We start from the raw sequence: 18,448 nt of genomic DNA, 5'->3' as shown, positions 1-18,448 counted from the left end.
ATGCGAGGACACAAAATAGGTGAAACGGGTCAACCTAGTCAATCTTGAGTTATTCATGTTTTTTCTGAAAGAGCAGTCCTTCTACATTATTCATAAAACTAATGGGAAATTGTGATTTTAGCAGTTTTTCTAGAACACTTTTTTTTTGTAGATAAGATTAGGTATGGCTTAAAGGCCCCTTTTCATTTCTTAAAAATCCTTTTCACACTTCACTTTCAATTCTGATTACTTTTGAAAGGATGATGCTACTGCTTTGAAGTTGGGATTAGTCATGGATAGAATGTGTTAATAAAACATGCTCAATTTTAGTTTAATCTGATAATACATTCACTGTTGTTACTATGGTAGTTTACATAACATCCTGTTTTTTGTCCCATTCATTGCACAGCTAACAAGGCTTGGGAAAATTAAGCGCTTAAAAAGACCCTCTACTTCAGAGCCTCTTTTCTAGGTACACACTTTTCCAGAGTGTGTGCTTTCTTTCCAATATCTGGATAGGTTAGGAGAGTTCATATGTATTGAGTTATACATTGTTTTCAAGCCTAAAGTCTGCTCTTTCAGAGTCTGCCCTCAAAATCCATGTTGGCGACTTTTTGTGGGTTTTGTAATTCTCTGTAGAAGCTCCCCACACACCCCACCCCCCCCCCCCCCAACACTAACAATTGGTTCCAATCAAATATAGAGGCTCTGAGCAATCCCACTATGATCTATCTGACTGCAAAATTTGAGACAAAAGATCTTTAACAGTGCTAACTAATGTGTCACTTCTGTGTACACAGAACAATGCCAGAGTTAATCATCAAAGGGTGGGGATGGGGATTGGGAGAGGAATTGTAAATTATTAGACAGAAAGGTGAAAGAGGGGGCAATGATGTACCCCCCATCCCTCCCACCCTCCCCCCTTTCATCCTCCTACATCCTGAATGTGTGAGACGAGTTTGCCTTGTCACGGGTTACCGCAGCTGCGTGCTGCTGAGTAGAGACGCTAATACCTGAAGTGATAGGCTGGAAATGACTTCATCCTGGTTGGGAGTAATGATGGGCACATTCTCAGCTATGATCAGGGCAGAGTCTGTGGTTGTCACTTCACCTAATTTTGACAAAAGAAAAAAAAGAAAGAAAGAAAGAAATGAAACAAACATGTGAGAGAAATTCATCATTTCTCCTAAACTGCAGCATGCACAGAGAAGCAAGAAATAGAGGGATATCAATTCACTCAGGTGATCAATGCTGATAACATTCATGGAAACATTTGTGTAATACATACTATCACAGACAGCAAAACACCCCTGCTACTGTGTACGCTGTTATTTTCGCGAGGGTTTAATTTCGCAAATTTTGCAAATCACTGTTGGAGTGTGAATTTAACAACATATGAAAATATGTAGAACTGACAGGCGTTAAAGCACTCATGGTAGCCTCGGTGTCAAAATCGCGAAAACATCTCGCGAAAATATCTGTGACCCCTTCAATTGCGAAAATATACCGATATGTGAAAATAAAGCTTATACAGTATTTACTTTGTGACAAATAAGCTGAATTTCAGCTTTTGCAAAACATTATCCTCATAATGACATGAGCTGATAATGATGAAGGCAGTCATAATATCTGTGACATAAACCTTAGAGACAGTAGACACGAACTTAAACATTCATTACACTTGCAAAGAGTAAGTAGAAGTGGTTGTAATGCTTATAATCTTATTCTCACTCATTGCTATCATTTTGCAAGTAGAAGGGATATAAACAGTCATACACAGAGAATAACACTTGTTGATATGACAGAAAATATTGTGATGCTATTGAGCTCATGGCATATCTTAACTGCATATGATTTTTCAGTAACTATGCCTGCAGCCACTTCTTTACTTGAAGACAGTAACAATATGAAGCCATACAAACTGTAGGCTTAGGGTTGCCTGCAACTGCTGAATGAGAATACAGTGTATTCACTCATCTCACCCCTGAGGTCGGCTGACGATGCTCCCTCCTTGAGTGCCAGTTGACCTTTGACCTTTCCATTGGTAGTCACCTTGTTGCGAATGTAGTGTCCCTTGCTGACATCTTCAAAGACTGTCAGCATATCTGACACCCTGGCACTGTAACCAGCTAGCTCGGTCACCTGGGATAGAAGACAGAGGGAGAGAGATTGGGTAGAGAAGAGATGAACACCTGTACTTATTGCAGAACGATCTATGCATAAGAAATGCTGATGACAGTTTTTTTTTTCTTTTCTTTTATTTAGTGCCACCCTACATTTCCTTACACTGGTTTACAAGACTATGGCAGATCTTTTGTAGATATCAGGCTTGGCACTTACAGGGTTATTTATTTGTTATTATTATTTGTTGTTGTTGTTTTTGCATTTACTATAAAGGAATGATGACAATAATCGTGTAATAGAATAAAGGGCAAGATGAAGAGGAATTTGCGTAGAAGAGGAGGTACAAGAAAACAAATTTGTACTAGTAACTATGACTTGAATACAAACACACACATTTTTATGACAAACACATTTTTATGACAAGTGGAATTCATTGGAGTTACAGAGAATTCCAGTTCCAAATGCAAGAGACGAAGGCAATCGCAACTGAAAACAACAGCGAAAAAGTTTGACTGTACAGATGTCATGCCTCCAAGTACGGTATCTTAAAAAAGAGAATGGCACGAACAGTGTTTCAAAAAACAAACCAGCAAAGCAAACAAACTAACAAAACTCAATTCAATACTGGCACACTAAACATTTTTGAAAGTAGTGAGATACAGTAATTGGAGCATCAGTACAGTCTTGGTAATCGTACAACACTTTGGGAGAACTATGGACCATTTGCTTTCAGCTGTCAAGAATGCTTTATGATATTCCATGTCATTTTGATACGAGTGTAGGAACAAAGAGTATAACACACTAGAACACTTATGTTTGGCCTTCATTGTAAGCTTTCGCCTTTAAGTCCGCTTGAAATGACTGAAGTCGTGTCAGCCATGTTAATTCATGCACTTCCACAGAAAGGTTATTGTTGGGGCACAATATGCAGCCTTTCTCATTAGTGCTAGGTAGATTAGGTTTTATCACATTAAAATGTATCACAGATGTTGTGTTTATTTCACAGAGTACCATCCTGCAGAACAGAGAAAAGGGGAGTGAGATGTTCCCAATTATCAGACAATGAATAAGTCATAACATCTACGCTGACTTTTTGACAAAAATCCTCTTCTAACTGTACAACGGTGATGTGAGACAGAAGTCTGTATGCATGGATGTTCTAATCTCAGGGTCTGAATTCAACATCAACTGCAGACTATGCTCTGCACACTGTGCTACACAACATGGGTATGATTCAACAAAATTGTACATGCCTGGTGAATGTATTATACTAGTAACAATTGGGCAATTGTACTGGCCTCGTATTAAAGGCGGCTCATGAGCCAAGCTGCCTTCAACATAAGATCCTTGAGACCAGATGGGCAAATCTCATTTCCATGCTGTCACACTCATTTCCACACGTAATTTATTGTATATTACCAACTGCTTTGCATTAGTGCATGGGAAATATTAAATGCAGTCCTTTATCCACAAATATTGTGTACACACTGTCACACATTATATGGTACAACTGTAGCTAGGTCCTATGATTTATCTATGGAAATGAATACTGTGTTTTACTTTCTGGAAAACATGGCATCAACGTGTGATGCCGAGCATCGTTTACCTACTTGGTGGAATTTAATTGGCTGAAGGTACATTGTACCATTCAATTCTGAATGAATTGAATTATAACATCATGGACTCTGCTTCACATTTACATGTAGTATGTACCTTCGTGAAATTGCGCAAATGAGATACCTAGAAGCATCTTCCTCGTGAGGATGCTCTCCTCTTTTGTTACCAATCCAAACATTTGTCCTCTTCCTTCCTTATTTCAGGCATCACTGATCGATATCTCTCATCTTTCCGTGTTTGGGTACACTGATTATCATACACTATAAGACTGTGAAAGTCATTAAAACAGTGATTTCCCCCCCCCCCCCCTCACACACTCAGGACAACAGAAAAGACTAATCATGTAATCATACCGCAGGTGAAGACTAGGCCTAGTCCCGTTGAAGACTAGTCCTGAGTATACTCAGGCAGGTGTCTATGGGAAATGCAAGTTATAGAACCCAGCAAAACCAGCCGGTCCTCAACGGGTTTCCAAATATATATACACACACAGACTCTTTATGTTGATTTACATTGTATGGCATAATACTGTCACTGTTGTATAATGTGATCTTCAGTCTCTGAACACAGGTACAATGTATAGAATTACGAATTGCAATTGACAGACAAATTGCCCTTCATCAATGTAAAAATAAACATCAATTATTCAGTGATTTTGAGTAATACCCATGATACACATCATGGGTATGTACTTAAAGGGTGGCCTGGAACCAACTAAGGGCCTCCTGCCTGTTAAAACCAAATAGCCAGTGAAGGTTCTGATTCTTTCTTTGTAAATCAATTGCAATAATAAAACCCAACTCGATGCAAGAAACGATAATTTATAATGAAAATGCAGTATGGTACCCACTGCCTTTAAGCAGGGAGGTGCTAGAGAAGGAGAGACAACTACTGCTCTCCTTTGAAGTCATGCGCGGCGCCGCCGAGAAGTTATGCGTTCAACTACAGGTGTTACCCATGTGCTTTGACAAAAGAGAGCATCAATAATCGGGACTAGCGCTCTCACATCTAGAAATACTTGCCCCTACTGCAATTCGCTCTCTCTTTCAATGTGATGGCAACAATGAATTTGTGTAACTTGAATTGGAGCAGCGAACCAAAATGCAGTGTAAAACTAACAATTTAACAGCAAATAGTTTAAAAGCACGCTGGAATACGCTTTAGCGGAGTACTGTATTTGAAAGATCAAAATATCCCAGATTAAAAGATTAAAAAACTAACATGCACAAATATGCGCATTATAAAAAATATTAGGTTTTTAAGAGGGCCTAATTTTCATTTCATTTTGATTTGCGCATTACGAAGAAACTAGAAATACATGTTTATAATATTGAATACTGTCCTAAACTATTCTAAATCAATTCGAGTAGACATTTCTATTTCATTTAAAATTTTACGGTGAAATAGAACTTGTAATTCAACGAAAGGTGAAATGCGCTCTTCGTCTCCCAACTTCCTCTTGCAAACCAGAGCGGCGCCGAGCATGACTTCAAAGCGTAATGGAATGCTAGACATCCCATTGTAACGCCTTGAACCCAAACATGCGTTTGCATGAATTACGAAGAGTTGCCACTCCATCTCTGTAACACCTCCCTGCTTTAAGTGAATTGGAGCAAGGAGGTTTAAGAGATGGAGTTCCAACTGGCTGTAATTATTCAAACAGTTGTCACTTTTCTATTGATGTACAAAAGAATTCCACAGGTGCATCTGTGCCTTTGGTGACGGGGTTTGATGCCGCCGTCTTGCTGAGCAATCTGAAGATTTATCTTGAACGTTAACTTAATGTTTGCTACATTTTGCTTGTTTATCTATTAAATGAAACGAAATCTCACTTAATGATAAAGCTCATTAAACAAAGGCCAATCCCTTCAAGAAATATGTGCAAAAGTGTAAATCAGAGCTGTATCATGTAAAAGTGTTTAAAACTGTACCCTCCCGGAAAGCCGGTTTTATCACTTTTCCACTTAATTCCTCCAAATAAAACTGATATGGAATAATCTTTGAGTATAATTCTATATTAATAGATACATCAAATTAGTGGCCGGGCACGGCCAGTCGAGTAATTTTCATTTTCATTTCATCATTTTTTGCGCAATTTCTATTCGCGCATCCCCGTGTCTTTACCATTATATATCACCTATCTTTTATAAGTAGGGATGGCGAAAAGTAATTACCATCACAAAGACATATTTTCATTAGAAAGTGGCTGATGATTATGCAATGAGACATGAGTCAATTGTCTTCCTATCTGCGCGGCAGATCCAGTTTGCCACATGCTTCAAATACTTTCGAGTGGCGGCATCAAACGTGACTTCAAAGGAAATATGACAGTTGTGACTCCACTCTCTCGAACCTCCTTGATTGGAGGCATCCTTGGCTAGCAGGTGAAAGCTTGGTAGTCTAGTAGACACGACACCTGTCTATCAATCAGGAGGTTGTGGGCTCAAATCACACCCAGGTATGTGTGCCCATGATTTTTATCACAGCTATCATTCAACCGAAATGTGGTGTTCATTCAAGTCAATCGAAGGCAATTAGTCAATCAATTGCAATAAAAATACCTCAATGCAAGGATCATTACATTTGAACAGAATTTTGAAGTTTCACAGAATGTGTTTTCGTAATTTATTGGAAACAGTAATATTGGTGAAGTGATGATATCACTGTTTCACAAACCTTCACTCAAGTTCCTAATTTGACATGGGTGAGGTCAAAAAGACTAAATCATCACTGCTGCATGGTCTAAAGTTGGTGGTAACAACTTTTAAGGGGGAGTTGTAATGATAATGATAATGATAATTTGTATTTTTACCGAAATAAATGAGCATGAAGTCATGGCTTTAGTAGTTGCTTATAGTTGCTAATCATTAGTACACCAAGCAGAATGTTTAATGTATACAGCTGTAATGGTACATACATAATGTACATCCTATTGGGAAGTTGAAAAGCCATGACTTCATGCTCATTTATTTCGGTAAAAATACAAATGTGAAACTCACATATTCTATAACTTTTCTTTCACAAAAAAAAAAAAGAAAGAAAAAAGATACAACTGTTATTGCTTGAGTACATCGGAGGTGTAATCATCCTGGACTCAAGTTGAATGTGGGAAGGATTTTTGCTTTCAACCGAGTGTACATGTAATTCAAAGCGCTTTTAAGCCTACAAGTTGGATGTGATTCCAATGTGTATTTTGTTACCTTTGACATATCATATTCATATTGTAGTTGATGATTTATTCAAGTCTTTGGTAGAATTTCTGCTGGTCAACCACAAGCGTACTGCTTTTAAAGGGACTGTACAGTCAGCACTGGTTGAGGTGGGGATTATTGTTTTGAACATTCCTAAGTGAGATAATGAGAAATCTCTTATGAAATATGAAAGAGCATGTAATTTGAAGGATTCAAAGTTTATTTGATGAAAATTGATTTTCAAATGGCCGAGATATCCAAAAAAGTGATAAAAATAAAAGGAGACAGGCCTCGCCTTTTATTAGGATCTCTTTGTTTCACCTTGTTTTTGTATATCTCAGCCATTTCCAAACCGATTTTCATCAAATAAACTTTTGATACCCCTTAGAATTGCATGCTCTTTGACATCTCATAGAGTGGTTTCTGATTATCTCACAAAAACGTTAAAAGCTAAATCCTCACCTCAACCAGAACTGTACATACCCTTTAAGGTAAGGTCAGTTTGAAGGGATACTCATAGGACAAGCTCCTGTCAAAGAAACTACTTGGTGATGATTGCTGATTTTAAAGCAAACTATTTTAGAGAGGCACCGACCTGCACACTGAGTACACTATGATTTATTCCAATATGGTAACTAGATCATGTTTACACATAAAGATTTGTTCTGGAACAAACTTCGTATACGTACATTGTAGCAGATCATTACACACTGTCTCATAATGAACAACTAACAAAGTTCACATCCCATGGCATCTTCAGTTGGTAGAGAATGCATTAACATTGCTTATCCCTCGGAATTAGTTTTTGTACAGAAATAGTCAAGTTACTTTGAGGTGGGAAATAAAGTGTCAGTGAGCATTGCTGTACATACAAATGCTCCATAACGAAGGATTCTGCAGAATTATACAGTGTACATTGTAGGAGTATCACTTCTTTGTCAGTACATTATGAACTACTTGTACAGTTCGACCTCGATTATCAGGCCTCCTTTTATCTGGAAATCTCTATTATCTGGACGCGTTCACGCAGTGAAGGACTTTTTTTTTTTCATCCAAAAATTGAGAAAAAACAGTGACTTTAACATCTTTCCATGGATCTATTTCACTAATTTCATAAGATGTGCATGATAGGTTTCTCAATATCTAATGAGGTAAAAACATGTATGATTTTCACATAAAGATATGTATATCTTTATCTTTATCTTTATCTTTATCATACTGTTTTACCTCATTAGATTTCTTTTTTTAATTTATTAATAGATACTTTTATTTTCTGCAAATCATAAAATCAATCAGCAAATCAATATACATAAGGTACATAATCATGAACATGTGGGAAATATACAAAGTAAATTCAGAACAGGGTCGTTTGACTTGCATAAACAAAGATATAAAAGGAAATTAATGATATAATATACTGTATGCATGTCTATGCAGCGGGGATTACAACAACAATTGTACAATGCATCAAGGATCCATATTAGTGTTCAGAGACACCTCTCAGCCTTGCCTCTATCAATATCTAATATAGGGTAGTTAAGAAGCGATTATGCAGAGGGCCGCCATTGTAAGCATAGCTTGAAAAGATGGCTGGCCCGAGGAAAAGGTAGGGACGTACTAGATTCGTAACAGTACAAATTCTGCTGCGAAGATAGCAGGGGAAATAAACTCTGATGTGTGATGGTGGTAAATATGCATGCAAGTGCTTGAAAATGCACAAGGGCAGACAGGCTGGAATTTAGAATAATAGAAATGGTTTGTTGGAAGAGGGAACGATATGCGATGTTGCTATCGGGAGACCAACATTAGTCATATAAATTATTTGTCTTTAGTTCGTATTTGAAGTACTGTAATAAAATGTGCTTCTTTAAGTTTGCTTTGAATGAAAACAAGGAGGTACACTGTTTCAACTCCTCAGGAAGAGTGTTCCATGTATCCGGACAGTGATGTCTGATCGACTTTTGAGCAAGTAGAAGCTTTGGATTACTTAAATGAAAATCTTGGGAACGACGGGTTGGGTATGAGTGAATATGGTCATTGGTTACTAAGGCATTATGAAAGAATGGTGATAAATTTCGAGTGTGTTTGTACATAAATATGGCAGTTAGATATAAATGTATATCATGGGCCTTTAGAATTTTTAGGCGATAAAATATGGGATCAGTGTGAGCCAAGAAGTTTGAGTGTCAATATACGAAGAGCCTTTTTTTGGAGAATAAAAATTGTGTTCAATTTAGTTTTGCTACAGCTGCCCCATACAATATTACAGTACATTACATATGGTAAAAATAAAATGTTATATAACATTATTAAAGTTTGATCATTAATTAAATACTTTATTCTCCTTAAAACACCAGTTGCTTTTGGGTGGGGCATGGTGCACATTTTAACAAATTGAGATCCTAACCCCCTAGGGATGCTACCTGCCAAGTTTGGTGAAAATTGGTCATGGGGTTCTCAAGAAGAAGATGAAAATGTATAATTTAGGCCCCATTAGGACCCCTCCCCACCCCCCTCCCCTGGGTCCCAAGGGGGGCACCCCTGATTCTGCCATGAACAAACTTGAAACTACAGTCATCAATGTACTAACTCATAGTATCAACTTAGCTCTATCCCTTCTGGTTCTAGAGAAGATAATTTTTACAGATTCCTTAATTTTTCTTTTTTTTTGGGGGGGGGGGGGGTTGGGCCCCCCTGGGGCCCCTGGGTGTGGCATGGTGCCCATTTTAACAAATTGAGATCCTAACCCCCTAGGGATGCTACCTGCCAAGTTTGGTGAAAATTGGTCATGGGGTTCTCAAGAAGAAGATGAAAATGTATAATTTAGGCCCCATTAGGACCCCTCCACACCCCCCTCCCCTGGGTCCCAAGGGGGGCACCCCTGATTCTGCCATGAACAAACTAGAAACTACAGTCATCAATGTACTAACTCATAGTATTAACTTAGCTCTATCATTTCTGGTTCTAGAGAAGAAGATTTTTACAGATTCCTTAATTTTGGGGGGTTTGGGCCCCCCTGGGTGGGGCATGGTGCCCATTTTAACAAATTGAGTTCCTAACCCCCTAGGGATGCTACCTGCCAAGTTTGATGAAAATCGGTCTTGGGGCTTTCAAGAAGAAGATGAAAATGTAAAAAGTTTACGCACGACGGACGACGGACGACGGACGCCGGACGAAGGGCGATCGCAATAGCTTACTTGAGCCTTTGGCTCACGTGAGCTAAAAACCAGAAGCTGGCGCGAAAATAAAAACACGCAAATATTTTTGTTTGCAATATGTACTACTATCGAATGTCTTGATTCTGAGGTAATTAAAACACACAAAATTCATCGTACCCAGCCCAGAGCAAAAAAAAAAATTTATCTTTTGAATTTGAATTTGAAAAATTTACTCCCACAAAAATATCCACTTTTAAAGTACATTTATACATTTTTATCTGCCAAAAGAACTTGGCTCTTCACTTATATCTTGTTGATAGTCACTGATCTTGACCACTTACCAAGGATAGACATTTAATTCTCTCTGCACAAAAGATTTTTTTTTTTTTCCAATCTCTAGCCTTTACACTGGATAACATATATTGGACTTTTACTTAAATGTCAAGGAATTCAAGGCCAGATAAGGATCAGGTAAATTTTGGTGACTTTTGGCTTTGATTTTTTTACCTATCACTACAATCAATTTATGTAAACAATTGTCTTCTCATATTTACCCTTCCTGCCAAATCATATTTCACTAGACAATCCTATTTGTAGATAGAGATACAGCTAAAAAAATCATTTAAGATAATTTAAGCCAAGTTCAATGACCTTTGAACTTGGATCTTGAATCTACTCAGCACCTCTGTACCTCATTTACATCTGTAGCACACTTGGGGCAGGTACCACAAAAATACATTGAGCAATTTTTCTGTTTTTTTAATCACGATAATGGGATGTTGAAATGACGGACAATGTAAAAACATGCAATTTATGTAATGCCTCAAGCGCCCTTTAGGGTATACGCATGAAAAAAAGATTACTATAAAAACAGAATCCTTGAATTTTCTACACAGTGCTCGTGTAAGGTTATACCATGGAGTGCAGCACATTAAAAAAAACATCAACAATAAAAAACAAAAGCAAAGAAAGAACAGTAGTATTTCATAACTGCTACATTCTATGTGCAGTTGTAGCATTCACGGCTCACATCAGCATTACAAGTATGCGGGTATATCCGTGATTTGTGCGCACACCCCCAGTGGGCTACTCCTGGGTTTAATTGCTCCCTGCGCTCATGATACAAGATAACTACATTGTACTAGCCAAGGTTATCTTGAAAGAGACCTATGCCCCATCCCCCCAACACAAGTAGTTAATCAGTGTGCAAAGTCAGTGATAACCATGCAAAACCAAACAACTGATCATGTGGCACCAACGTTTCAATCCAGCAATGGTGATTCACTTTGAAAAAACACCTCTTTAAACTGTCGTTCACAGAAGTATGTACAGTGACAGCCCATTCAGACTTTGGAATGCACTAGTTTGTAGACTGAATACAATCCCTTCTACTTGTAACAATTCAAAGGGGGTGGCTCTCATCTGGTCATTATCCTGCTGGGATCTCTAAATACATTTAAAGGGGAAATCCACCCTGAAAATTAGTCTGTGTATTAAGAGGAATGAAAACAATTAGAAGAACAGGACAGTGAAAGTTTAAGCAAATTCTGGTGAGAACTGAGTAAGTTATGATTTTATTTTTTATGTTGCAATCAATCAAACACAAATTGTTACATGTGAGCTTGCCCCCTAAAATTATCATTTTCACATCAAGGATATTTCAAACTGAATTGTTTATGCACAATACTATAATGCAATCATCATAACTTTTTTTTTCTATACAAAGCTGGTATGAAAAATTTATGCTCTGTCATCATCAATAATGACAATCTATAGAGAGATTTTATGAAATTTTATGCATAGAGTAAATGGAAGGGGAGCTCGCATGCTACATACATCATGGAGTTGCCATTTTGTGCTTGATTAATTACAACTTCAAAAGTAATAACTTTTTAGAATAGTTTTGATAGAAATTAGATCAAACTTTCACTGTCCTGGCCTTTTCATTTTTATTTTATTTATTTATTTGTTTGCGCTTCAATTTCACACTTAAACTAACTTTCAGGGCGAATTTACCATTTAAGTGTGTTGTACAGTAGGTCCAAGGTTGCCAATAAGCGCAAAATATTTAGGAGATAGACACATCAAATTATGCTGCCAAATTATTTCAAACCTTTTGCGAGTACAGTGGGCTCCCATTACAATGAAGTCCTCAGGACCGGCAATTTTCTTCCAATATGTCAAAATTTCGCAACAACCGAACAAGTAAACAATAAGAACATACAAATTGTACAGCTGTAAAGCCGATAATGTTGCAGCCTGAATTTTTATTTTGTTGTTAACGGAATTTCGTTATATAACCCTGTTCATTATAATGGCAGTGCAGTGTACAGCCACTCATCTTAAAGGCCCTCAAGGAAACCAGGTAGAAATCAAAATTATAATGTTACGTCATATTTATATAATATTGGATGGCCTTGAGATTAATACAAGGAAATATTGGACGAGCTATGCACAAATATTGGACGAGTCAAAGACGAGTCCTATATTTTGCTTAGCGAGTCCAATATTTCCTTGTATTAATTGAAAATAGGACATCCAATATTATCATTATTATCCTACAGAGGATTTTAGCAAAGAATATTTTCACTTACCCTTTCTGTCTCCGAGTGCTGTATGGTCTCCTACTGACTACTGTACTTGATCCTGACATGGGGTATGGTACCGGTACACTCTTCAGTGCAAGTTAATCTACTTCATTCCCTGATAAAACAGTGATCTATGTATCCATGGTAGCCGTCATGTTACTGTTAGGCAGAGATCTAGCTAATGTAGACCAGAATTAGATGTTCTTGTATCCGAGATCTGAGACACAATTCACGTCACATCTACCGTAGATCGTGAAAGATTTACTTCAGTAGTACTGTAGTCCTATGGCCTACTGTACTTACACATTATGCATGTATTGTTATGCAAGCGGCGGCCGGCTACATGTATTTGTATATCGCGCGCGGGCTATCTAGCAGTAGTGCTGAGCTGATCAATCGTCACCTGCACAAAAAATGCAACTTGTTTTCATCAAACCTAAATTTAATTTCCTGGTATGAAAGTGATATTTTGAAAAATTGTATGCAAAACAATTTCAACTAATTGATATATGAAATTTGTTTGTATAAACACAGAATTTTAGAAGAAACAATATTTTAGTTAATTCGTGATTGACCAATCACAGACGTTTTTACTTCATATTTCAGGTCATCTCGTATATATCTCAGCCAATCACGGTGCAGTTTATAAAAACTTTGGGGAATCCCCCTCTTGCCGTCCAATATTTTAAATATTGGTCGCCTCGGCAAAAAAATATTGGTCGAGTTCAACAAACTTTCTAAGTGGGTCGGAGGTTATGAGGTACGTCAACAAAATAACACTTGTATTTGGGCTCCAAAAATCCTCTGTATGGATAATAATTCTCAATGGCATACAGATCTGTACAGTACATGCACAGTGGGTATATTGAGGTGGACATTTGAAAATTCATGACTTTTGAATCAATTGTCTGATTTGTTGTGCTAACATTGCTGCTTTCACTCAATCCACACTTATACTTTCAAGAGCTTTAGTTTTTTTTTGATATTTGATACTATGAAATCAACATGATGACTGCAAATAATGGATTTTGATTTATGTTAACACTTAGTGGTATAATTAATTAATCATTGTATATTACTCATTTTAGACTTTTATTGTCTCAACATTCCATCTGCAAAGATGGTAGCAGACATCTAGAGTTCATTGAGGAGTCAAAATATTAAAAGAATTTTTTTTTTTTGTGTAAATAATTTTACTTACCATGATTTCATTTAAACAAAAACAAGAAGACAAACACCCAGTGAGGCAAAAGTCAAAATCTTAGCAAATATTTACCAACAATGATAAAGCTCTAAACTGACAGTAATGCAAATAATATGAGCAACTTCCAGGAGTACAGCATGTTACAGTACATGGGTCTATGATTTACAGACAGTGGGTTGGTGGTTTCAATGGGAAAAATCTGTGTCTGCTGATGTTGCAATATTAGGCTTAAGACCTCGGCAAAAAATACAGTGTAAATAAATAAAGAAAGAAATAAAAATACCTGTGATGTACATAGAAATAAAAATACCTGTGATGTACATAAACACTGCACTGAATACAATCTTGAGTAGTTGAGTCATGTCACAATCAGCACAGTGTGATACATTGTACGTATGTCCACAATGATGTGGACGGACGTATTTATTACAACAGTGTGATACGACCGGGGAGGTGGATTCCACCTCCGTGATACGACGACGGTGTGATATGTCCACAATGGTGTCTTATATGCACACTAAAGCTTTGTATCCTGCAATCTACGCAGTTACTCGAAGTCGACACAAAAATCCATCTATTTTTTTCAATCTGAAACTGAACATGAAGCAACTTCATTGTCATTGATGACACCTTCAATATTTCAGGGTTAGCATCGAATGGACATCTCTGTTCTCAATGTGGACGAGGAATTGGAGCAAACTTCGTGTGCATGCTCGGTTACCTTTTGGTACAAGATAGGCAGGGGAATAAAATAAGCCCTTGCAAGAGTTTCCAGGCATCCCTGCACATACAGCGATGTTCTTGCGGGAAACACAGGCCAGGTGATCAGCGATTTTTAAACAAGATATTATTAGGACCTGAATATTTCAAATCTTTCTTGTGAGTAATGGTCTTGCCAACCAGGGCCACATCCCACTGCTTTTGAAATTGTTGCAAGAGCTACAAGCTGCAAATGATCAATATATAAGAGTATGAAATTCAGTTTGAATTCCGTCATCAAATGCACCTCACCTGTTCCCAGACACACTCATGTCTCTCATGTGATTTTATGTTGTACAGACTGTACATCAATGATGGGATAGTAACCAAATATTGCGATATGATAACACAACCATAGAAATTGTCTCAATACTCACAAATCACATGAAGGGTTCCACTACTATGCCACAATGGTAAATTTACTGAATATCATTTGAATGTTCATTTGCTCTTTGCATGCTATAGATTAATTGACTATTACACATAATATGGTGCACTTACATTTACTGTATCTTGTTACATACCGGTACTGCATCAAATGCTGCTCTTTCCGATGTTATGACACACTCAATTCCCAGAGTTTGTGATTTTGAATAGTGAGGTCAAATCTAATATTACTACAATATGTTCTTTCTTCTTCATGCAATCTTCCATACTATCTCAGATATCATATTATCATCTAAGATTTAGTAACTGATGCTGTTTATCTTCAGACTTGACATCCAAAACCTATTCACTAAAGTACACATTATCTACACATTCATTGTTTGTGATTGATATGACAAACTTTTGAGTTGTTTGTGATTGAGGAGGTGAATGCACTTTATATTGTACAAACAGTGTGCACTGCAAAGTTTGTTCAGCTCGTAACGAACTTTTATCATGTTCTACGTTTTCGAAATTTTCTGTAAAGGTATGGGATGACACACTCAATTCTCAGAGTTTGTGATCTTGAATAGTGAGGTCAAATCTAATATTACCTTGGTACTACTGATGATCCCATTTAGCAGAAATTTCAAGGGTAAAAAAAAAAAGCCATCTTATATGCTGGATACTATGCTATGTTACTCAAATTCAAAGTTACACCTTATGTAAGCTCTGTCACCGCATTTAATATCAATCTACATTTTTTTTTCCATACATGTATCTATATTACAATATGACAAAGTCAACATTCTTTGAGGCTTTCATTTTTCTCTGCATATTTTAGCTACACCTTCATTTAAAGAGACTCACCTCAAAAAAAAGAAGAGGAAATAAACATAACACTGTCTATGTGGTATGTGTGTAAGGTTCTTCATCATAATGCCTTCATATATAATTTCTCATATACGAGAAAATTTAAGTATTGTGAATGTACACAAGAGCTTCATACAGAAATAGAAATTACCTCCCTAATATTGTATGTGATTTATGAGCATATCTGGGTAATGTAGCATATCTGGGTAATGTAGCATAACTTACAAAATATAAACAAGCAAAAAAATTTGTGCTCCTGCATACAAATTATTTCATTAGAGCCAGGGTAGTAGGACTTATTTCCTGAAGCAAGGTTGAAAAAATTCCAAACACAATAAAAGCTTGCTTTTCCTTTTTGGTTGATCTGTTGTTAAACTGCTAATAATTGTTGAAGGTCATTATCACCATCATCATCATCATCATGATTAACCACATCATCATTATCATCATCATCATCACCATCATTATCATCATCATCATCATCATCATCTCCATCATCACCATCAACATTATCATCACCTTGTTCTTCTCACCTCTTTATACGAGGACATGATCCTCTCGATAGCGTCGGCAGCAGACGTCAGCAGTCCTCTTGCCGTGGTGAAATTCTGCGTCCTCAAACTGACCTCCTCACTTTCCGTCAGCTCTTCGCCGTCTGTGGATGTGAAGTGCAAAAAATGTTTCTGGGGTGAATTAAGATTATATATTAATAACTTAAAACTTCAGTAAATTGGTCTTCAGAGTTACGATGAATCTGTTATGCATGGATAAAATTCAATGCAAGCAGCAAAAAAAAAAAAAAAAAAATGTTTGAAGGATGAAGACATCACCCATCCGCACTACTGTAAAACATGATATATTCGCGGCATGAAATTTTCGCGAACTGCCACTGGCATTCAATGTAGTGTAGACAAGAACTTTCGCGCATTTTAATTTCGCGAATCTTGGCGTTCGCAAAATTCGCGAAATTAAAATGCAATTAAACAACTAGGCCTACTGTACATCCTTGTCAATGAAGAGGGGCACTTATTGTATTTACATGTGATGTGAAAAGGCATTAATTGCCACGCTAGTTCCAAATAGATCTTGCACACATACATAATGAGAGCACTTGTGGCACGAATGTTTTTGAATCCGCTCTCGATTGTTGGTTTCAGGTACTGCATGTACAAAGTAAACACATGTCTAAAAATTGGCACCTGTGCAAACTTGCCTAATTCAGAATTCATCATCAATCATTATTTCGACAAATAAGATTTTTTTAATTTAGGGTGCATAGACTAGACAAAATTTTAAAATCTAAATGACATACTGGCAAATACCTTTTACAAAGTTTATGGACCTACAACTGTTATGGACGTATCCCTACACATAATGAATACGGTACAAAGTCAGTTGTCCATCACATTTGCACGAACCTGCCAGGGTTGGTCCAGCTGCTGTCATGATGGGAATCGCCACCATGATCATCCCCGTGGCAGACCACATGTACTTCATGAGGAATTGCTCCAGCATCACGTACCAGAGACGCTTACGGAAGATGAGGATCATCTGGCGTTTGAGGGAATGGAACTTTTGCAGCAGGTTTGTGTGCTCAATCTGTACGAATCAGACAGTCAAAGTGTCATCTGGCTACATGAGTTTACAATTTTAATGTCTTACCACATGCAACCCCCACAGGGCACCACCACAATTTGGACAAACTACAACCCCTCCTCCCCAACTCGAAATTCCTGCCAAGTTTGGTCAAAATGTAGCCACCAGTATGCGAGAAGATGAAGATGTGAAAAAGTTTATGTGTACACAATGCATGTTGCACAACACACGATGGATTCTGCATGGTGAATGATTGCAATACACATTGTACATCAACATGTAGCTTCCTTAAGCCGTTCAGCTTGGGTGGGCTAATATGTACAATATATGCCAGAAAACTCTTGAAGGTCATTACCAACACAGAAAAGACCATTGATACTGTAGTTGGCATTTTCATTTTATAGTGTTGGATCGCACAATAACAAAGACGTAATTTTTGTGTAATGTACAAACCAAAATGCCATATTGATCTACATGTATTTTGTGCGCTCACTGTATCATACTACACATACACTGTGCTGTATGTCATTAGTGCATGGCCATCTTTCTGTTAATCAATTCATACAAATTTAACAACCTGTGTGTGTCAGAATGTGAGTTGTTGTTCGTTTTTTTTTTTCACTGATGAATAAGGAGAGATTTATTTGACGTAATGAACTTCATGGTACATACGAATACTTAAGCAGCATCCCACTGTGAGTCCACGTATGTATGACCATTGATCAATGAAACTTTCTTGTGAAAATTCTTCTTTACCGAATGACCACAGTAGAAGGCGATTTCTTCTGAGTTTGTGATGACCCTGGAGTGAACAAAGCGCAGCTGGCCCTTGCGATGTGCTTCCTCGGCAACAAGGCGGCCAAACTTTGGCGATGCCATCCGCAGTATCTTGGCTGTAAGGATGAGCATTCCGCCTGCGATGAATCCTGGCAAGTGAGTACCTACAGAGAAATATTGCAGCAGAAGAACGGGTAGCATTAATGCCTCACCTTC

General features: G+C 37.4%; 1 protein-coding gene across 1 annotated transcript in view; it reads right to left on the bottom strand.

The window, feature by feature from the left end:
• LOC140240970 (ATP-binding cassette sub-family D member 2-like) overlaps positions 1-18,448 on the bottom strand; it is a 28,532-nt gene that overhangs the window by 5,855 nt on the left and 4,229 nt on the right. The window contains exons 2-6 of the mRNA XM_072320747.1: positions 18,212-18,396; positions 17,278-17,458; positions 16,393-16,514; positions 1,962-2,121; positions 993-1,090 (exon numbers count right to left, since the gene is read on the bottom strand). Of these exons, the coding sequence (XP_072176848.1) occupies positions 993-1,090; positions 1,962-2,121; positions 16,393-16,514; positions 17,278-17,458; positions 18,212-18,396 (746 nt within the window). The remainder of the gene's footprint in view (positions 1-992; positions 1,091-1,961; positions 2,122-16,392; positions 16,515-17,277; positions 17,459-18,211; positions 18,397-18,448) is intronic.

This window comes from Diadema setosum, chromosome 2 (genome assembly GCF_964275005.1).
Source record: "Diadema setosum chromosome 2, eeDiaSeto1, whole genome shotgun sequence".
Classification (NCBI taxonomy): domain Eukaryota; kingdom Metazoa; phylum Echinodermata; class Echinoidea; order Diadematoida; family Diadematidae; genus Diadema; species Diadema setosum.
The sequence above is the reverse complement of the archived record's forward strand: the minus strand, read 5'-3'. Positions and strand labels throughout refer to the sequence as shown.